The sequence below is a fragment of the Cyprinus carpio genome, chromosome B2 (assembly GCF_018340385.1).
Source record: "Cyprinus carpio isolate SPL01 chromosome B2, ASM1834038v1, whole genome shotgun sequence".
Classification (NCBI taxonomy): Eukaryota; Metazoa; Chordata; class Actinopteri; order Cypriniformes; family Cyprinidae; genus Cyprinus; species Cyprinus carpio.
The window spans coordinates 25,391,644-25,414,492 of NC_056598.1; the positions used below are offsets into that span (position 1 = coordinate 25,391,644).

Below are 22,849 nucleotides of genomic sequence, written 5' to 3' on the forward strand. Positions count from 1 at the left end.
GCCACTGACTAAAAAAGAAAACTTATTTTAAAACTTAAAGACTTTTTATCTCACAATTATGACTTTTTTCCCCTCACAATTGAGTTTACATCTCACAGTTGCCTGATACAAAATAATATTGACTTTTTATTTAATAATTATGAATTCTGAAGTTTTCTTGACTTTTTTTTCTGTGTAAACTCGCAATTGTGAGAAATGAAGTCAGAATTGTGATATAAACTGCCAATTCCGACTTCCGTGATATAAACTCACAGTTCTGAGAAGTGAAGTAAGAATTGTGATAACTCGCAATTGCGAGTTAAGTCAGAATTGTGCCTTAATTCTCAATTCCGACAACATGTCGGTCTTTTTTTTCTCCTTAGAACTAGACTTTATAACGCAATTCTGAGAAAAAAAGTCAGAATTGTAGGATATAAACTCTGACTTTATTTCTCACCATTCTAACTTTATAACTCACAATTCTGAGAAAAAAATCAGAATTCCGAGTTGATATGACGCAATTCTGAGATGTAAACTTGCAATTGCAAGAAAAAAAGTCAGAATTGTGAGAAGGTCACAATTACCATTTTTATTTTTTATTCAGTGGTGGAAACGGGCTTCCATACATTGGAATAAAACCTACTTAAAAACCCCTTTTTTTTTTTTTTTTACAACACAATCATTCAATATAATTTTTATATTATTCAGCTCTCAGTCAAATAATGTGGAAACAAATGTCATTTTTATTTAAACAGTTTAAGTATTTTCCCCATTTATGTCTAAACCAAATTTACAAAAACTTGGACAGCCTCCAATTCAGTGAAAGATTCATAATGTTCTAGTCTTTATATGGGTTCATAAAGGGCTAGCAGAATGTGGAGCGAGAAAATGAAGATAAGAAGCACCTGGCGTCCTCAGCAGACATTAACAGATCAATAAAGGCAGACCAACATCACTATATACAAAATCATGTCATTAACTATAGGCTTGTACAGGACACGCACACACATACACCCAGACACTGAGTTACCAGATTACATTTTGTTCCTTTTTTAAATGTTGCATATTCAGTTAATTCAGAAAACGATTATGAAACATGCAGGTATTCATTCAGCTGGGACAGAGTAAGGTCAGCAGAAATTGAGGCGTGAAAACTTTCCCAATCACACATTTTTATGTCTCACACACACTTAAACCTGTATTACAAACATATCCTTCTAGTAGATGGTTGACATTTGAAGCATACATTCCCTTGCATAGATTTTACTTTGTGTAAATTTCTAGCAAACGTCCTCTGGTTCTGTAATTTCCTCAGTGGAATGATTTAGAGAATCCCATACTGGTTTTGCTTTTCGTAAGCATTTTCAATTGCATTGAACACATCTCTATTCATCCTAAAGCATTCTTCTCCTCTGACAATCTTAGTCTCTCAGATTAACTCCAGTTTCTCAGCATTCAGGTGTCTCTCGACAGTTCTTTAAAATGGTCTCCTCTTCTAGTGAAAGGCTGAATCAGACGTGAATGTGGATCTTTATGTGCGGAGCGTTGATGGATCATATGTTGAAGATCCTAGATTTGCTTTCAAAGACGGCAGATGGGTTTGGTGACAGCTTAGTCTTCTGCTCCTGTCACATAAAACATATTTCTGTTAAAAAATACTTGGTATTTTTATGTAAAACTACACTGAACAAAATTATAACACAAACATGAAAATGTGAGAAGCTGAAAAAGAAGCACTGGGTCATGTAACACTCCTGATGTCTTCTGTGGCACATAAACCTCACTGGAAATAGCATCCATTTGGGCACTTTTAGCATAATGTTTCAAATTACTATGATTTAGGATGAACTTGTTCAAGTCTCATATCATAGTATATAATCTCCATCCACTTTGCCTCCATCTATCTTTGTCGGGTTTTTTGTCTCCTTCTCCTGGCTAGAAGACATCTATTCCTTACTTTAGGGGAGAAAAAAGCTTGCTATGTGAGAAGCCAAGTGCTTGGGTGAAAATGAGATTTATCATCTACTAAATCTGTTTCTCTCTCACACTGTTTAGTGTTTCTAGAATAAGAAGTCGACACCCTCAGACTTACAGACTCGCTAACAGCAGAAGCAGACAGTGTTCATACCTCAGGTCTCCAGAATGGCATTCAAACATTCAAATGCTGGAAATGCTTTATGTATAATATGCAAATTTGGCTTTGAAGACTGCCAAAACTTCAAACATGCAATAATTATTTCTGAAACAAGTTTTAATTTTTTTTAAAAGACTTTTGCACAGCAGTAATATATACACTATCATTCAAATCTCACTATATATATACAGGTGCTTCTCAATAAATTAGAATGTCGTGGAAAAGTTCATTTCAGTAATTCAACTCAAATTGTGAAACTTGTGTATTAAATAAATTCAATGCACACAGACTGAAGTAGTTTAAGTCTTTGGTTCTTTTCAATCTCAACAAATTAGAATATGCTGACATGCCAATCAGCTAATCAACTCAAAACACCTGCAAAGGTTTCCTGAGAATATGGTGAGGTGTCTGTGTTTGGTTCACTAGGCTACACAATCATTGGGAAGACTGCTGATCTGACAGTTGTCCAGAAGACAATCATTGACACCCTTCACAAGGAGGGTAAGCCACAAACATTCATTGCCAAAGAAGCTGGCTGTTCACAGAGTGCTGTATCCAAGCATAATAACATAAAAAAGTCCTCTTTTCAGATGAGAGCAAGTTTTGTATTTCATTTGGAAACCAAGGTCTTAGAGTCTGGAGGAAGGGTGGAGAAGCTCATAGCACAAGTTGCTTGAAGTCCAGTGTTAAGTTTCCACAGTCTGTGTTGATTTGGGGTGTAATGTCATCTGCTGGTGTTGGTCTATTGTGTTTTTTGAAAACCAAAGTCACTGCACCCGTTTACCAAGAAATTTTGGAGCACTTCATGTTTCCTTCAGCTTTTTGAAGATGCTGATTTCATTTTCCAGCAGTATTTGGCACATGCCCACACTGCCAAAAGCACCAAAAGTTGGTTAAATGACCATGGTGTTGGTGTGCTTGACTGGCCAGCAAACTCACCAGACCTGAACCCCAGAGAGAATCTATGGGGTATTGTCGAGGAAAATGAGAAACGAGACCAAAAAATGCAGATGGCCACTGTCAAAGAAACCTGGGCTTCCATACCACCTCAGCAGTGCCACAAACTGATCACCTCCATGCCACACTGAATTGAGGCAGTAATTAAAGCAAAAGGAGCCCCTACCAAGTATTGAGTACATGTACAGTAAATGAACATACTTTCCAGAAGGCCAACAACTCACTAAAAATTTTTTTTTATTGGTCTTATGAAGTATTCTACAGTGCTGAGATAGTGAATTGGTGGGTTTTTGTTAAATGTGAGCCAAAATCATCACAATTAAAAGAATCAATAATTAAACTACTTCAGTCTGTCCATTGAATTTAATACACAAGTTTTAAATTTGAATTACTGAAATTAACTTTTCCACGGCATTCTAATTTGAGATGCACCTGTATGTATTTACTGTACAGTTTACAGTACTTACAGTACTGTACCGTTTACAGTACAGTAATAATCCATTCTCAGCATGACCTCATTCGTCTTCTGTCATATCATATGTCATAGGCTGCTGACCATCATTTGGACAGAGCGCTGACGCATGGGAAACTGTCTGGGCAGCAACTTTAAAGCTTATATAAGATGTTTAACTGTCATTTTAGGTTATTATAACTTATGAAACCCTGAGATTTATTCACTATGATACTTTGATTTGTTTCTCAATCCTGCTCCTGTAAACATGCATTTTTTGCACTTACTTTAGACTGATGGTCTTTACAGAAGAGGTCAAATGAAAATGACCACTTAAGAATGATCAGCTGGTTTTATCTCCCAAACAAGTGTTTAAGAACAGCGGACAGTCAGTCTGCCTTTTACAATTAAATTCAAAGCATCAGCTGGAGGGAGATCGGGAGGGCAGGATGGGTTGTGAGTGAATTAAACCCTTGGGACGGACAAAATAATGCCAGCTGGCTTAGTCACGCAAGTCTCCAGTGCACTAGACTCTATCCAGTACACACACACAATTTAAACCTACAAAATCAGCCTCAGATGAGAGCAAGTTTTGCAGTCCCTTGTGCCTGGTTCTCCACTAATATGCCAAAAGCTGTATCATTATTTAGCATTATCAGTCATATCTGTTAAAATCTCTATAGTCATAAAGCAGAGTTACACAAATGTTTCAATAAGAAGGGCCAAAAATCAAACTTGATTGAGGGCTGTGGGCCAAAAGTAAATGCTGCAATATACCCAACTATATTATAATAAAATATATTAAATCTTAAATTTTTTAAAATAATTGTACAAAAAAAGGTAAAAATATTAATCATATTAATAATAATAATTTTAAATAAAAAATAAAATTTATATATATATATATATATATATATATATATATATATATATATATATATATATATATATATATATATATATAATATATATTTTTTTTTTTTTTTTTTTTTTTTTTTTTATATATATATTTTTTTTTTATCTTTTTTATTTATTTATTTTTGATTTGTTATTATTTAAATGAAATTTAATTTTTTTTTTTTTATATATCTATATATATATATATATATATATCTATATATATATATATATATGCATGCTTTAGTGGGATGTTTTTGTCTTCTTTTTTTTTCTATGGCATTGTGTGCCAAATCAAAGGATGTCCCGTGGGCCCTTGGTTTGGCCATCTGTGTAACATCAGACCTATAAAGCCCTCATCAGAAAACACCAGACTAGTGGATCTGTCTGACAACTTGACAAATGGAGCAGTGCAAAGGTTATGAAAAGAAAAGTTACAACTCAATAACATTTAAGCCTGACACCAGAGGCACAAAACTCTCGCCAACTCTGCCTTAGACCGCTGGCATTGTGTGTTTTTGCCGTCACTTTCTCTCCTCACTGGACAATCATGAGGTTTGACAGCATGCATGGGTTAGTAGTTAGGACTAAATTAATCCCAATTAGTGCATACTTTACTGTCTGACGTGCACAAGATGCAGCACAAGTTTCACAGTTAGTTTTGATTCGTATTGGGAGGACAGGCACAGACTAGATTGACGTAATGGGGCACAGGAGCGGGTCACTGATTACATAACCCCAATGAATCAGCACTAGTCAATACATGGAGCACAACTTTTACCAGACCTAAAACACCCATTTGTCCCAGAAAGGAATCAGTATTAAATAACCAATGTGATTTAATTGAATATTAGGCTTGATTTCACAGATTAACCTAAAAGGTTGCGTAAATCAATATTCCTGCTCACTTATTCTGGATTAAATACAACTTTAACTACAGCTTTAACTATCAGCCCAAAAATTGCCCAAAAATCTCATCTAGCTATAAAGGTAAACCCACTTCAAAAGGTTGATTTTGTCAGCTTTACAGCTCAAACAGGAATAATTCATGCATATGCTTTCACTACTATGAAATCTGCATATTTCTGTTAAATCCGTCATACTTTCAACCCAGTGGCTTTCATTTTATGCTTATGAATGTTTAGAATATACATACATATACATATTTATATAAATAATACCCATATCATATGTATTCTTTTAGGGTGAACCTTCTGTTATAAAAAAAGTTTATATAGGTCCTTATGATAAATGTTTATAGACTATACTTTACATCAGGGTTATTCAAATCTTACCCTCGAGGGCCAGTGCACTGCAGAGTTTAGCTTCAACCCTGATCAAACACACCTGAGCATGCTAATCAGTGTTTTCAGGATCATTAAAAAATCACAGGTAGGGTGAGTTTGATCAGGGTTGGAGCTAAACTCTGCAGTGCACTGGCCCTCGAGGGTAAGATTTGAATAACCCCGCTTTACATATTGGTCTCCTGCTAACTATATCAAAGTCTCCAGTTCATTCTTATTCTGCAGAGTCTGGTTTTAAAGTTTGCTCTCTGTTGATTTTTCTGTCACATCAGCTCCCTGTCTGATTTGATCTCTTTCTCTTCTCTCTGTCGTCTCACTCACCTCTGGTTTCATGCTGATGTCTGTCCTGTGTGAGTGTGCTCTCTCTGTCTGCGTGTGAGCGCTGGTCTCTGGTACGCCGGCGTCAATTTGTCTGTGTGTGTCTGGGCTGAAAGCCGCCTGGTAGCTTGTCTCCGGTGGGGGCTCGTCAGCACCTTTACCCAGGAAGGTGGGCCGTTTGTGGGCAGGCTTTGGCGGCCGGGCTCCAGACCACGGCTGGTACTCCTGCCTGACTCCAGAGAGAGATCAAATGTATCAGACAGAGACAGAGAACAACAGAGACGGAGCCCTGAGGAGCTGCAGATAAGAGCAGCGCATGTCAGGCTGAGTTAAAGTCATGCTGACAAATCACAGCAACAGGTGCCCACCATAAATACTTACTTCAGCATAACCTGTATGAAAAATGATTCTCACTGTACGCATCTGTACATACATATGCAAGGATTAGAAAATGTAAAAAAAAATCTGCATTTAGAATGAAAGCATGTAAGAAAGGTTTGAGTGAATAAATGACTAGAAGTGAAGGTTTCATACATCCTTCAACCAAAGGTTGATGAACACTGAGGGCTGTTTGTAATCAGTTCATTCTGTTCCCCTCAGATAACTCTGTTTATGTAATTGTTTTAGATTCATTCCACTCGTTCATGAGCTGTTGGATAAAATATGCATGACAGTGACCAGAGTGAAAATCACTGCAATGCACAACCGTTACAACCACAGCAGTCCTGTTACAGCTCCACAGTAAACCAGCATCAAAGAAAGGACACTTCTCGTTCACCGGAAGAGATAAACGTGTGAAAACTTGTTTATGTGAGTCAGATATATATCCTCCAGCAATTCATTTCGGAGACTATAATGAACATATGTTATTTCAGAGATAAATAGGCTACCACTCTTTTAGGTTCTAGTGTATATTTAACTCTTATCTTATGTTATTTCAGAGATAAATAGGATTAATATGTTTTATTTTTTAGTTTTTTTTTAGTTTTTTTGTCTATTTGATAAATAAAAATTGAGCAGAATTATCTTTTTTTAAGATCATTTTAACGTTTTTACTTACTAAATAGGCCAAGATAAAATAACAAAATTAAATATAGATTATTAATAATAATACACCGTTTTTTTTTTTTTTTTGTATTTGTAATGTTTTTACTTCAATATAAAATAAAAAATTGAAATTACAAAAACTCTAGATTTATCCACATGTAATTATTATTATTATATGGTATTTTTGTCTTTGTTTTTACTTAATTAATAGGCTAAAATGAAATAAAATAATAAAATAAATATAGTTTAAAATATAAAAAAAACAATATATTGTTATTAGTAGTAGCCTAGTAGTACTGTAATATGAAATGTTTGTCTTTTGTAATATTTTTACTCTAAAATAAAATAAAGAGAATAATCCATATATTGTATGGTTTTTTTTTTTTTTTTTGTCTTTTAATATGTTTTACTCACTAAATGGGCTAAAATAAAATAAACCCCATAATCTTCTTTTGTTGGATCGCAGTAAACTATATTATTAACATACATTTATCCTGCTCATGATGATGACAAACTGTTGAGAAGTGAGTGTGCTGCAGTGGATGAGAGGTGCTGAAGAACAGCTCCCATGAGAACGTGCAGCGTACCTGTATGAGCTGAGCTGATCTCCTCCTCTCTGCCTCCCGCTGCGCTCCTGTCTGTCCGCCCGCGGATGACTCGTGCCGTTAGAGTAACCGTTCACCGGGCTCTCCGTTAAAGTGCCGCCTTTCCCTCCGTTACTAATCCAGGGAAAGTTATCCTTCTTCGGGATGGGCCAGGGTTTATAATCCTGTTTGTACTGGGTGACGCTCGTGAAAGGCACACCCGGGGGATGGTAGTCCTCGCGGGGTTTATAACTCGTTTCCGTGCGTCCCCGGTGCGGCCGCCGGACACCCGCCGCATGATCCGGCGTTACGAAGTCGACGCTCGGCGCCCGTTCCGTGGAAACGAGTTTGGTGACGGATCGCACCTCCTGCTCCGCGATGTCAGAGTAGTTCTGAACCGTTAGCGGAACCGACAAATCCGATTTATCGAACTGGTTCCAGAACCGAGCCAAGCAGCACACTCTGCTGATGCACGGCCAAGCCATTGCTAGGAAACAAACCAAACCAAAAAGCAAAACAAAAAGAAAGAAAACACAGAAAAGCGACGAAGTGCTCGATTACATGAAGGAATGCGAACACGATCCGTTCCTCGAGAACTGCGCGAGACCGCTCGGTGTCGGGACGCTGTCATTGCACATTCATCTCACGTGATTTGCACTTAATGCAGAAAAAATAATAATCCATAAACATCCGAGTCGGTGACCCGTGTCCACTTCACGGCTGTTTTCCTGACAGACCTCAACTTAATGCCCTAAAAATCCTCTGTTAATCAAAACCTATGCGCTTACCTAGCCTACCTAGACAGCATTTAAAAGTACCATGGTACTAGTTTTTTTTTTTTTTTTTTTTTTTTTATATATGCAGTGGTAAGACTGTAGTGGAATTTGACATTGCACTGGGGTATGCTGTACTCCATCTAAGAAGTACTTGAAATATAATTTCAGATCCTTTACGGTTAATATGCATTATATATCAATTTAGAAGCATTTAGTAAGTCTAATTTAACGATTCATGTGTCATATCACAGGACCATTTAACATGAGCTGGTGGCTATATATATATATATATATATATATATATATATATTATCACATATATATATATATATATATATATATATATATATATATATATATATATATATATTTATACTGCTAATATGCTTCAAGATACCTACCTGCAAAGCTACCAGAAAAACTCTGCTCAAGTACACTATAGGGAAAAAGCAACTTTAAACACAAAGCATGGTCAAACCACATGTTGATTTCATTTAGTTAATAGAAGTTAATTGCTAAGGAAAATCTATGACATTACTCTTGACAGCATCCTCACTTTACAGCATTTTTACACAAGTGCCTAAAACTTTAAACTACTGTAGATTTGCTGTTAGGCTTAGTACTTCTGGATTTAGTCTGTCTCAGTTCGTTCTGTTTCTTCATGACATTCCAGACAGACTGGATGATGATGATGAGATCAGATCTCTGTGTGGAGCACTGGACAAAAATCTCACTGGATTATTATAATTAATGGCAAAATTAATGTTTGGGAATGTATACTGATATTTCCTGACACACTACAGCAAAAAATACCATTCCCAGTTTTCCAAAGTCTGAGACCATAGGCCTACATAAACTTTTAAAAACTGAAAAGCTTAAAAAAATTAAGTTTTATCTAAGAAATTTTACAATTATATAAAACTGAATAAATAATATACCATAACATTAGGGTTTTCAAGTTGTCTGTTCAACTCTTCACTCAAATTGTAATTGCTAAGCAATATATAATATACAATGTAAAAGAAAATCCTTAAAAATAAAGCACAATTTACTAATCCAATATGAAGGCATTTAATTTCACTAGTAGACACAGACTTGGACCCCACTGTACATCACAGTACTGTGATGTTTGGTATGGTACAGACAGTACTTTTTTGTAAAGACAGGTGAGCAGCTCAGGTTTTGACAGTCTGTTAGCAGTTTGAGCCATTCAAATTACTCGCTGCAAATCAAAACCGACAGATTGATCCACAAACACTTCTCTGCATACACAAACAAGCTGTCATGACAAACATCTACAGTCTGATTTAATGACATGCCATGAAGCAGTTGAAATGGCTGAGGACGGGCATATTTTGACTTGATATTTCAGTAAAGTTTATGGCTCTGTTTTTCCACCTGATAAACATAAGACCAATTAAACAGGTCAATTAAACAGCACCTGTCTCTCATTACTGCAGTCAGTGAGCGTGCCGCACCACTACATTTCACCCTTGATGGTCCTTGAATAACCAGAGTGGGAAATTTACAGTTTCTATAAAATATAGCCTTGCATTTTTCAAAAGCTGTCACATTATTATTATTTTTGACAAGCTACAGGTTATCTGTTTGCTGTAGTAAAGCTGTTTTTCTCCATTAGTGGTCAAGACTAATTTACCAACAGATTTGTCATCTGAAAAATCACTCCATTCCTCATTCCTTTCTGCAGGGTAAATTCAAAAATCTTTATAACCTCACAATCCTCCATCATTCAGCACAGATCAGATTTGTGTCTGCCATCTGTCATCAGTCACATAACATCATGCCCTTGAGGGAAAAAAGGATCACTCTGTGTTTGACAGGTTTTATCTAATTGATATAGTCACACAAAAATGCTTTTTTAATTACTCAAAAAAGAGGTTTTTGATTATATAAATGCTTATTATTTTGTTACAGATTAATTCACATTTAGGTTTTGCATATGCAGAAAATGATCTACAATTTAATATGAAAAGAATAAAGCACATTTGAACTTCAAGGCTTGTACATTTTGAGTTACTCCACTTAAACATGATTAAACATGAGGTAGAATCATATAAAATGTTTGATGCATGAAATTAGAAATGAGTTCTGCAACTTGATTGTTATGAAATGCCTCCACCTGCAGGTGAGCTCAAGGTCTTAAATGTGGTGCATTAAAGTGGAAAGACATCTGGAAATGTTGTACTGTATATAACAAGGTGGAATGTGATTTGTACAGAAATGAGTTTTCTCATTTCCAGATTTGTTTGCTGGTGCTGTCCCCATTCCTTCTTTCTTAACTCCACTCGCCTGATTTTCTCACTTACTGTCTTGGGAAGATGATCCACAAACTCAATCTGACAGAAAAAAATGAGTTAAACATTTAAAAGTTGGAAAAAATATATATATAACAAGATCAAGATAACAAGAAATGGGGAAGAACTGAATCTGAATTGTAAGTCACCTTGCGTGGATATTTATAAGGAGCCGTCACAGTCTTCACATGTGTTTGCAGTTCCTGGATCAGTTCCTTATGGTCTCTTGATTTATAATCTGCTGTCAGCACTACAAAAGCCTTCACCACCTGAAACACGGAGCAGCACAATTAAAAAAAAAAATAAACACAGGTTTGTATTACATATGTATGATAACCTTAGTTACAATTTTAAATCACCTACATAAAAAATCTTTTACGCTGCATACTAAGACATTTAAATGCATCATATGCACTCTACTGATAATTCTGGTCTTCTAAGTTATGTAATTTTTGTCTATTTCTCCTTCTTGGAGACGGCAATCCCAGAATGCATTGCACTACCTCTCCTCGAACTGGATCGGGGCTGCTGACCACAGCAGATTCTGCTACGGCTGGATGCTCTATCAAAGCATTTTCCACTTCAAATGGACCAATGCGGTACCTAAAACACACACACAACATGAGATATGAGATTTAAAAATTTGTCATCATGGTTATGGTAAGCAGAATTCTGTACCCTGCAGACAAGATGACATCAAGGTACCACAGGTATCCTTCATCGTCCATCATTCCCCTGTCACCGGTCAGGTAGAAATCGCCTCGAAAACATTCTGCTGTGCGCTCTGGCTCCCCCTATAGGATGAATTTAGACCAATAAGTTTAATTAGTGCAACTCGAGCTCAAGAACTTTTTTGTACAGACTTTCAATAATATGTGAAAAAGGAAACGTACTGTATACTCTGTAAAAAGAGAGAAGGGTCTGTCTGGTTTGACTCTGATGCCAAGGTCTCCCTCTTGTCCTCGTGGCAAAACAGAACCATCTTCATCCACCACTTAAACCAAAATAGTCCACAGTTCACCTCACAGGAAAACAAGCCAATCCATCAGATAAAAAAAAAATCTTTTATCTGTAATTTTTTTTAATTTTTAAAACTTGTTTTTTATTTTTATGCAATTATTATCTGTATTATTATTATATCTCAGTCCATACATTACAGTTATTATTAATATGAAGCCAGTAAGCACAACAATCAACTATTATTATACCCAGTTTAAACCCTGGGCAGACTGTTACTGCACCTGAACATCATATCCTGGTGATGCCTTTCCAAAAGATCCTGGTTTGATCTTCATGCCTTTGAATGTGCCAGCTATTAAAACCGGTGGAAAAAAGAGATATGACCTATCTTTGCTTGATAGCACATAAGACTATGCTTAAATTTATTCTCCGTGTCTCTTTAATGAATCTGTAACCATTTATGTTAGGTTGCTTGGTCAAAGTTGTATGGTTAAATTTATTATGCGTGCACTGCTTCTCAGTTAAGTCTTTTATTAGACTGTTCTTGCTCACTTGATTGTTTTTAGAATATTGCATTTTAGATTTAACAAAGTATCCTGAGTAAATCAGAAAAATTGAACAAAGGGAAAAAAAAAGAGAGAGAAAAAAAAGAAGTTGAAGCAAAATCTTCAGGGGTGAGCTAATGCCAAAATAACAAACAAACAAAAAAGAAACTAACTTTCCAACAAGAACTAACTTCCCTAGAAACCACAAATAAAGAAACAAAATATACAATAACATACCCTATCTTCTTAACTAGCCAATAAACAGGAGAAAAGTATAAGGCCGTTTGGCCTAAAGAAAAAAGGCACTCACCCCCTACAGCTTCTCAAATTAATTTCATTTTGACAGAGGTGATCACAAAGGCACTGAGGTTTCTAAGAGCATGTCACAAACAGTTACCAGTGGCTAACAGCACTCTGTTACCACTACACAGTGCACAACAAACATTGTACTACACTTTCACAGGTCACACCCACAGTACAACAAAGTGCAGACAAAAAAGAAAGGCAAGGAGCTCCCTCCAGAGTTATTCCAGGGGATTTTATAGTCCCGGCCTCTTTCTCTGGTCCAACCACCAACGGCTTCTCATTAAATCCAAGACCAATCCTAGAGGAGAAGGAGACAGCAGGAACAACAACAAAAACCTCACAACCGTAACACCCACACCCTTAATTACAAATCAATATTTGTAATTACAAGACAATTCTCAATCCCCAAGGTTACATGGTGCACGTGACAAGGCATCAGCAAGCACATTCTCACAACCCTTCTTGTGCCGAATTTCCAAATTAAAACCTTGTATCAAAAGAGACCAGCGCATCAGTCTTTGATTTGAGTTTGACATTCGAAAAAGAAAAAACCAGGGGATTATGTTCCGTATACACCAGGATGGGAACATTACAAGCATCAAGATAAATTTCGAAATGCTGCAGTGCAAGCAACAGCGCACGAGCCTCCTTTTCGATTGTGCTATATTGTTGCTGCGATTTTGTAAATTTCCTTGAAAAATAAGATACTGGGTGATCAATTCCCGTATCATCCTCCTGAATAAGGACTGCTCCTGCTCCCACCTCACTCGCATCCACTTCCAATTTAAATGGTCGCGAAAAATCCGGAGCTGATAAAACCGGAGCACTACACATCAACGTTTTAACAACATCAAATGCTGACTGACACTCTGAGGTCCACTCGAAAACTTTAGCTTGACCAAGTAAGTTGGTAAGGGGGGACGCAACTTCAGCAAAGTTCTTGCAAAAAGCACGGTAATATCCTGTCATTCCCAAGAAACGACGCAACTCTCGTTTTGTTTTGGGAGCTGGAAAATCAATTATGCACTCAACTTTTATGTCGACAGGACGCACCTGTCCTTGACCCACACATTTCCCAAGGTATGTCACGACAGCTTTACCGAACTCAAATTTAGCAAGATTCAAGGTAAGAGATGCATCACTTAGTCGATGATGAAAAACTGCATACAGACTTGTTAGATGCTGTTGCCAGTCAGATGAATAAACGACAATGTCATCCAAGTATGCCTCACAATTCTCTAACCCAGCCAGCACTATTCTCATTAGGCGTTGGAAAGTGGCGGGTGCATTTCGCATACCGAAAGCCATCCTCTTGTACTGCAGGAAGTGGTCAGGCGTAACAAAGGCCGAAATCTCTGAAGCCCTGGCTGTCAAAGGAATCTGCCAGTACCCCTTTAACAGGTCAAGCTTAGTTACAAACTTTGCAGCGCCAACCCTATCAATACAATCATCCATCCTTGGTAAAGGATAGGAGTCAGGTTTTGTGATGGAATTTACCTTGCGGTAATCGGTGCAGAATCGAAACTTCCCACCTGATTTAGGCACCAACAGACAGGGTGAGCTCCATGGACTGGAACTTGGCACAGCGAAACCATGTTCTAACAAGTATGCAGTCTCTTCTTGCATTATTCCTCTCTTGATGGGGTTTACTCGATAAGAATTTTGCTTGATAGGAGAGCAATCGCCCACATCAATATCATGTTCCAGTACTGTGGTTTGACTAGGCACATCAGAAAAGAGAACAGGAAACTTTTTAATGAGCGCAATAACATCATTCCGACACGCTTCACCCAAGTAACACAAATGGGACATTAAGTCCTCTAAAAGCTTTGAATTGTCCAGCAGAGCACATGAGACCTCTCGCATTCTAAGCCCATCCTCCTCAGGACAATACACGGCTGCCATAGCAGCAGAGATGGAATCAGTGACTTTTGGCAAACTCTGAACTACCTCCCTCTGAGTTACATCCCTCATTACATAGGCTTTAAGCATATTTATGTGACACACTCGGGTCTTTCGCTTCCTGTCAGGAGTATTAATGACATAATCTGTGTCACTTAATTTCTGCTTGATAGTATAAGGACCCGAGAACTTTGCCTGTAATGGCGACCCTGGAAGAGGCAGAAAGACAAGCGCCAAATCACCTTCCTGAAAACTTCGATAGACACTTTTTTTATCAAAGCGGGTCTTCATTTTGCTCTGAGTACGTCCCAACTTCAAAAGTGCCATCTCACGAGCTCGGCCTAGGCGTTCTCTGAACGAACTTACATATTCAAGTACGCTGGTTTGGGGGGTTGTCTCTGCCAGCACACGAAACAGTTTTAACGGGCCCCGCACATTGTGCCCGAACACTAAGTCGGCAGGACTAAAACCCAAGGATTCCTGAACAGTCTCTCGTACTGCAAACATGACCAAGGGAACGCCCTCATCCCAATCTTTCCCAGTTTCAAAACAGTACGTACGCAACATACTTTTCAAGGTCTGATGAAAACGTTCTAGCGCCCCCTGTGACTCTGGATGGTAAGCACTAGAAAGCTTATGCTCTACAGACAGACAATTCAGGACCTGAGAAAACAGCTTAGAGGTAAAATTTGTACCTTGATCTGGCTGTATAACTCTGGGAATTCCAAATATAGAGAAAAATTTGACCAGTTCTTTAGTCACATTCTTAGCTCTTATAGTACGCATAGGAATTGCCTCAGGGTACCGCGTAGCAGCACACATTAGAGTCAGCAGATACTGATAACCAGACTTGGTCTTAGGTAATGGACCAACACAATCAATAATAATTCTCTCAAATGGCTCCGACACAATTGGAATAGGATGAAGAGGAGCACTGGGAATTCCCTGGTTAGGTTTACCAGCTAGTTGGCACACATGACACGATCGACAGTACTCTGAAACTTTTGTTTTCAAGCCAGGCCAATAAAAATAGTGAAGGATGCGACTAAAAGTCTTGTTTACACCAAGATGACCAGAGAGAGCATGGTCATGAGCTAAACACAAAATCTGTTCACGATAATTGTCAGGGACCACTACCTGAAACACAGTTTTCCAGCTCAGATCCTTTTCTGATGGGGACCACTTACGCATAAGCACTCCATCCTCCCAGACATAGGCCACATCCTTATCTGCGGCTTCATCTTTTTGTACAGCCTCAGTGAGACACTTGACTAGAGACGGGTCAGCTTTCTGTGCAGCCGCCAGCAGTTCTTTCCCAGCCCCAAGCATAGACTCAAACTGGACTGCAACATCCTGGTCAGAAACACACACATTAGGAGAAACATCCTGCATACCTTCCTTTCTGTCACCTTTGTCAGTCATAAATGTCTCAGACACATCTAAAAAATCATCAAACTTTTTAGTCTGAGCACGGGTTACCGCACAAGCAGTAAACACAGAAGGAAACTGTTGACCCACATCAACCTGTTCACAACACCCAGACACATCTGGCTTGTCTACAACAATGGGCTGCGGAAACACCTCACCCCCAGCAATATCATTACCTAGTATTAGCCCTACTCCTTCTATCGGAAGTTGAGCACGTACTCCCAAACTTACAACTCCTGTGAACAGATCAGATTGGAGGTAAACAGAGTGCAAGGGAACTTTAACACAGCCGAGCTCAATGCCACGGATTAACACACTTGATCCGCAGTACGACTCTTCTGAGAAATCTAGTGCGCTTTCCACAATAAAAGATTGAACCGACCCAGTATCTCGCAAGATCGAAATCGGCTTCAAATTTCCCTGCTTCCCTGAGAGAGATACTGAACCATTCATAATAAATGGGCAGTATAAATTTGTATGCAGATTACTAGAATTAAACACAGAGGGGAGCAGTATGAACCAGAGCAACTCCCTTTGGTTTCTCAGGGGGTTTATTCTGATTCCAGCGCTTACAATCTGCAATCAAATGTCCTGGATCACGACAGAAAAAAAACACACACGTCTTTCTCCCTCCCGAGCCACATTTGTATTACGAGACACACTTAAAGCTGCCTCTCTATTCTCTCCTCTTCCCTTACCCCTAAAAAAAACTCTTGAGTTGTTTCTCACAGGAAAATCAGATGAACTGTGTTTCTCTCTATACAAAGATGGAGTAAAAACAGTTTTGTGCGTGAGCACAAATTCATCTGCCAAAACAGCGGCATCAGTTAAGGACAAGACCTTCTGCTCATTCAGATACACAACAATGTTCTCTGAAACACAACTTTTAAAATCCTCCAACAACAAGAGTTCACGTAATTGCTCAAATGTTGTAACTCTGCTTGCTGCACACCATTTGTCAAACAACACAGTTTTCTCACGAGCAAACTCGCCGAATGTTTGACTAGTAATCTTCTGATGGTTCCTGAATTTCTGGCGATAAGCTTCAGGTACTAATTCGTACGCTCTCAGAACAGCAGCTTTAACAGTATCGTAATTCAAACTTTGTTCAATAGGTAAAGCTGTGCACACTTCCTGAGCTTTACCCACTAACTTACATTGCAATAACAGCGACCACAACTCATTTGGCCAACGTAATGTAGCTGCTATGCGCTCGAAAGCGACAAAATAAGAGTCTACCTCCGTCTCTCTAAAAGGAGGAACAAGTGTAACGTATTTACTTACATCAAAGCTGATTGCAGACGCACCAACAGAAGAGGCAACGGGTGGACTTTGATTCTGCACAGGTGAAACTGGTACATTCCCTGGCAAATGAGGAAACGATGGTCTAGATCTGTGAACAGGCACAGGCACCTTAGGAGATGATCTGGCCTGCAATTCCAAACTGCGCAGTTTAAATTTATTATCAGCCTCCACCTCAATAGTCCGCAAATGAAGAAGCTGCGCATCATAATCCTGTTTCTTTAACTGCAGGTCCAACTCCTTCAATTTAATAGCTAGCACAGGATCAAACCGGGGATAACTAGGATCTATACTAGGGAAAGAAACGGTATCCCCATCTCCAGCTGCTTTAGCCCCCTCCCCAGTTACTCCTTCCACAGATTCCTCCGGCAAAATTCCAGCCTCCACCAGTTTTTACCATACAATTCCTTTTTAACAACTTGTTTTTGTGCCTCCCTAGGAACAACAATTTCAAAAAAAAAATCTGCAATTTGTAACAAATCAGCTTTACGACATTTATTAAACTCCTCCGTAGTAGGAGACAATGTAAACAATGTTAAATCAAATTCCATACTTAAATTCATCCAACACCAGAGAAAAATTACTAGGCAACAACTGCGTATGTAACCACTATCAATAATCTTCATTGATATGCAATGGACGAGCCCCCAATTTATGTTACGGTCCCTGGTCTAGGTCAGGGAAGTAACATAAACAACACAACACTGCTTCTCAGTTAAGTCTTTTATTAGACTGTTCTTGCTCTCTTGATTGTTTTCAGAATATTGGATTTTAGATTTGACAAAGTATCCTGAGTAAATCAGGAAAATTGAACAAAGAGAAGAAAGGAAAAAGAAGTTGAAGCAAAATCTTCAGGGGTGAGCTAATGCCAAAATAACAAACAAAAAAAAGAAACTAACTTTCCCACAAGAACTAACTTCCCTAGGAACCACAAATAAAGAAACAAAATATACAATAACATACCCTATCTTCTTAACTAGCCAATAAACAGGAGAAAAGTATAAGGCCGTTTGGCCTAAAGAAAAAAGGCACTCACCCCCTACAGCTTCTCAAATTCATTTCATTTTGACAGAGGTGATCACAAAGGCACTGAGGTTTCTAAGAGCATGTCACAAACAGTTACCAGTGGCTAACAGCACTCTGTTACCACTACACAGAGCACAACAAACATTGTACTACACTTTCACAGGTCACACCCACAGTACAACAAAGTGCAGACAAAAAAGAAAGGCAAGGAGCTCCCTCCAGAGTTATTCCAGGGGATTTTATAGTCCCGGCCTCTTTCTCTGGTCCAACCACCAACGGCTTCTCATTAAATCCAAGTCCAATCCTAGAGGAGAAGGAGACAGCAGGAACAACACCAAAAACCTCACAACCGTGATTATATTTATTCTGAGTGTATATTTTATTTTTGTACTCATTTTCACTCATGTCTATCATGATCCTATAAAACCAGATTCAATAAAAGAGTTTCAGCTGTTTAAAGTAACAGATGCTGAAAATGTTCTCACCCTCAGGCCATACAAGATGTAGATGAGTTTGTTTCTTTGGAGAAATTTAGCTGTACATCACTTGCTCACAAGTGGATCCTCTTTAGTTAATTTGTTCAGTAATTGTTAGAGTGAAAGCAGCTGATAAAAACAACACAATAATCCACACCACGACTCCAAGCCATTTTGGGAAGTGAAAAGCTGTGTGTTCACTTTTTTAAGATGTGTGGATTACTTGTGAATTACTGGTTGGACTCTCATTCTGACGGCACCCATTCACTGCAGAGGATCCATTGGTGAGCAAGAGACGTAAAGGCTAAATTTCTCCAAACTTTTCAATTTAAGAAACAAATTCTTCTATATCTTGGATGGCCTTGGGGTGAGAAAATTTTAAAATGCGTGAATTATTCCTTTAAATGTTTATTTACAGTCTCAGTCTGTCCGTATCCCTCATAGATGTCCAGTCCAGTGAGTTCTTTCCATTTCCACATCACCTCTGGGTTAATGGGCTCTCCTGCACACAGACAGTGCTCAAGAGCCTTGAACATAAACCTGTCGAAAACCACAGACAAAGATGAGGACCAGACCTGGACTCATTCTGCTGTGATCATTACAACATCCAGGTCAAGATTCTCAGTCATTCACTAACAAATTCAGTTAAAAACTTGCAACTTACCTGCCATTAAAACCAAACTTCTGCTGACATAAAAACCCACAATCATAAATGAAGCCTTGTAAAGATAGAGCTAAAAGAGAATTCATTTAAATACAAACACATCACAGTGCACCTGTTACAGTCAGTACCTGGATATGTCGTCCTGTACAAGCATTCGATAGGCTGTTGGTGCCGTGCAGAAGGTGGTGATGGGATAGCTGCTCAGAGTCTGTCAGGAGAAAAACATGAGTGTCACCAGAATGTGTACTGTTCAACAAACTGCAAAAATCAACAAACCATATAAAGTGTTATCATTTTTGTTTTTTCCATTAAACACTTTCATACAGCTTTGTTAGGGACATTTTTTAAACAATCAAGAACCAAGCAGAACATTCCAGTCAAGAATGGACCAGCGATGTTCCTGTACCTTGAGGACTGTACTTGTATCAAAACGTGGCATGTGGTGAACAAACACACACGCTCCCTGGATCCAAGGTGCAAACACACTGCTCCATGCAGACTTGGCCCAACCTGTGTCCGACGTGTTCCAAAACACATCCTGCTCAGTCAGATCCAGCCAGTACTTAAGAATTCACACACACAAATAAACACATTACATTTATTTGATTCAAATACAGGAAAGACAGCAATATTGTGAAATTGTATTACAATTTAAAACAACTGCTTTCTATTTTAATATATTTTAAAAAGTGATTTATTCCCGTGATGCAATGCTGAATTTTCAGTGTCTCATGATCCTTCAGAAATCATTCTAATATGCTAATTTGATGCTCAAGAAACATTTATTATCAATATTGAAAAAAGTTGCTTAGCTGCTTAACCAAAATATTTTTTAGGAGGATTTGACAGCATTTATATGACATAGGAATCTTTTATGACATTATAAAAGTCTTTACCGATACTTTTGATCAATTTAACGTGGCCTTGCTGAATAAAAGTATAAATTAAAAAAAATAAAATCTTACTGATCTCAAACTGTCCATTGGGTACATTTTTACATATACATAACTTTTAATGCATCTTTACTTACTAATTTTCACATCATTTAAAACTTTCAGAATGTTACAAACCTGCCATTCACCGTGAGCCCCAGACCATAACTACAGTGGCTGTGTTGGGTCATTTTTGGAGAGCCGGTTGTGCCACTTGTGAAGAAGATAGTCATAGCCTCATCACTCCTGGTGTCCATGCAAACGTGATCATCTGACACTTTTCTACAGCACAAATACAACATCTGATCTTAAATAAATCACCAATTTGTAATTTTGTATATTCTTTTAAGGAATGCACTCACACACACCTCCTGCTCTCCACTTACCCCATGAGTTCGGTCAGGTTGCCCCAGCCGTGCATGGCCCTGTGGGACAGCAGAAGCTTGGTGGAGATGGAAGGGCAGTCTGAGGCTACTGTGTCCAACAGTGGAGCCAAAGTTTCATCTGTGATCACACACTTGGCACCAGACGCCTGCAGCCGGTGGCAGATATCTCGAGCAGTGAGCTGAGACGTGCCTGGGATCAGAACCGTACCTGTGCGAGAAAACAGGGCATTTAAAGAGGAACCACTGTGAGTGAGTGTGTGTGTTTTTATTTATTTAGACCAAATAGTACGGAATTTAAATATCTGCCATCTATGGGTTATGTCATAACATGAAAATAACTTTCAGCATATCTGTCAGAGAATGTTTGTTAACATTTTAAAATGACACACTTCAACTTTAAGCTAGTATTATTGTTTCTTCATAAGTGTTAATCAGTAAATGTAGATTAAAGGTTAACTCTAAGAATGAATCACTAGGAAGGGAAACAGAACAGGGGTGAATGAATCCTGAAAACATATTTGAGCAGGACTGGGAGACTGTACCTGTTCGGAGACATGCCACATTAACCAGCCACCACTCAGGGACTCTGGGTAAGATAAGGAACACACGATCCCCTCTCTCCAAACTGCACTCCTGATGCAGAACATTTGCAAGTCTTCTGGAGTGGAAGCCCAACTCCTCGAAACTCCATCTGACCTCCACCCCACTGTCATTCACCCACCACAGAGCTGGAAGTGACGACCTCTGTCCGTTCTGTAATATACAGCAACAATGCACTGAACAATTTCACTAGTGTTGGCATTCAAATGAACTAAGAAGCCTAGGATAATACCAGTCTCCACAAACATTATATAACACTACACTGATCAGTAGATTAGTACATATCTGCTGCACTAGTGTCACCGAGCAAAATGGCATACCTGTTATTATTCCCATCTAAATGTTTTGTGGTATTAGTTGGTTTTACTTTTATTTACAGAAATTGTATGGTAATACCAATGTCAAAAGTACTTTATTTAACTCCTTATTTTCAATATTATTACTTTATTTTATTATAATTTTTTTGCATACATTACACATGCAAATTCAAAAAGTACTGCATTAATTAATATATAATAATGACAAACGGGTTTCCAAACACACCCCAACTCTCTCCTAAAGCCGTGTCCAAATATTGGTAGAGAACAGCCTCGCGCGAGCCGCGGTCAGCCTCTTTTTCGTGTGATTTCAATGTTTTACACTTGAATATACAGCATCTGCTCAGGATTTCACCATTTTTGTTTAGGAATTATAAAGAAGTATTCCATCCAGTCAAAATATTAACCGGACTTTAACGTAAATGTATTCAGTTTAGCCTACACTAAAATGGAACAAGGGACAAACATATTAGAACAACATCAGAAGCAGAGCATTTTCTTAAATGACCTTTTCTTTTGTTTCCCACTGCTCCAGCACGTCCTTGGCGAAGTTGAAGCGCTGAGGAACTCGTATGTTGTAAGTCCGTCTCATGCTCTCATAATCGCAGAAGTTTTTTGGTGCAGATGTTTTGGATCTGCACATTTGCAGCCACCGACCTCCTTCATGCACTTCATTTTTCTTGGAGATTTTCAGACAGTGGTTGAAAAAGCTTTTGCGACGCACATATAAAGTCATAGTAAGTCTTTAACTGTGGACTCGACGTTATAAACCCAAGTAACTTGAGGTCGTTTGTCTCATGCTACATTAATAACACGCAGCTGAAATTTTCACACGGTTCAGGATCTCATTTTCGGGGTCAGGCCCTTTAATCGTTGTTTTCCAGTTCATTACAACGCACTTCTAAGAATGAAACGGCATTCTATGAAAGAAAAACCCAGGCACTGCAGGTCATACAGACGCGATAAAAGCTGCCCAGACACATTCCAGCTTCGCGAAAACAGACACAAATCTCTTCAGCTCAGCAGAAATGAGCGCCTACAAAACTAAAGTCCTGTGTCTGAACACTGTTAACTGGATGTAGAAGTAACTTCCCTCCAGCATCGACATTACATGTTCATTCATGGATTTTAGTCTAGTTGAGAAGCATGTAAAACTTAATGTTCAAATCCAAAATGTGTGAAAACTGACATTTTAAATGCAATTTATAAAAAAAAAAAAAAAAAAAAAATTAAATGATACATT

The 22,849-nt window shown here is 38.3% G+C and overlaps 2 protein-coding genes across 2 annotated transcripts; both read right to left on the bottom strand.

Moving 5' to 3' along the window:
* Positions 1 to 699: 699 nt before the first annotated feature.
* map6d1 (MAP6 domain containing 1) lies at positions 700 to 8,249 on the bottom strand. The gene is made up of 3 exons (XM_042718877.1): positions 7,675 to 8,249; positions 6,044 to 6,269; positions 700 to 1,604 (listed from the first exon to the last, which is right to left on the bottom strand). Exons 1-3 carry the CDS (start codon positions 8,154 to 8,156, stop codon positions 1,533 to 1,535), a joined length of 780 nt encoding a protein of 259 aa, XP_042574811.1. The 5' UTR covers positions 8,157 to 8,249; the 3' UTR covers positions 700 to 1,532.
* A 1,250-nt stretch (positions 8,250 to 9,499) lies between these two features.
* On the bottom strand, positions 9,500 to 22,824 carry acsm3 (acyl-CoA synthetase medium chain family member 3). Its single transcript, XM_042718879.1, has 13 exons — positions 22,115 to 22,824; positions 21,232 to 21,442; positions 20,690 to 20,897; positions 20,441 to 20,585; positions 19,778 to 19,933; positions 19,500 to 19,579; positions 19,124 to 19,247; positions 12,004 to 12,084; positions 11,656 to 11,757; positions 11,441 to 11,556; positions 11,266 to 11,365; positions 10,912 to 11,031; positions 9,500 to 10,804 (listed from the first exon to the last, which is right to left on the bottom strand). Exons 1-13 carry the CDS (start codon positions 22,340 to 22,342, stop codon positions 10,622 to 10,624), a joined length of 1,854 nt encoding a protein of 617 aa, XP_042574813.1. The 5' UTR covers positions 22,343 to 22,824; the 3' UTR covers positions 9,500 to 10,621.
* Positions 22,825 to 22,849: the final 25 nt, after the last annotated feature.

Excerpts from the sequence above, each read along its gene's own strand:
- map6d1 (XM_042718877.1), bottom strand. The coding sequence starts at position 8,156 with ATGGCTTGGCCGTGCATCAGCAGAGTGTGCTGCTTGGCTCGGTTCTGG. Across the intron at positions 6,270-7,674 it reads GATCAGCTCAGCTCATACAG|GCAGGAGTACCAGCCGTGGT; the intron begins GTACGCTGCACG and ends CTCTGGAGTCAG. Across the intron at positions 1,605-6,043 it reads ACATCAGCATGAAACCAGAG|GAGCAGAAGACTAAGCTGTC; the intron begins GTGAGTGAGACG and ends TTTATGTGACAG.
- acsm3 (XM_042718879.1), bottom strand. The coding sequence starts at position 22,342 with ATGACTTTATATGTGCGTCGCAAAAGCTTTTTCAACCACTGTCTGAAA. Across the intron at positions 11,758-12,003 it reads CACCAGGATATGATGTTCAG|GTGGTGGATGAAGATGGTTC; the intron begins GTGCAGTAACAG and ends ATTTTGGTTTAA. Across the intron at positions 11,032-11,265 it reads CCGATCCAGTTCGAGGAGAG|GTGGTGAAGGCTTTTGTAGT; the intron begins GTAGTGCAATGC and ends TCCGTGTTTCAG.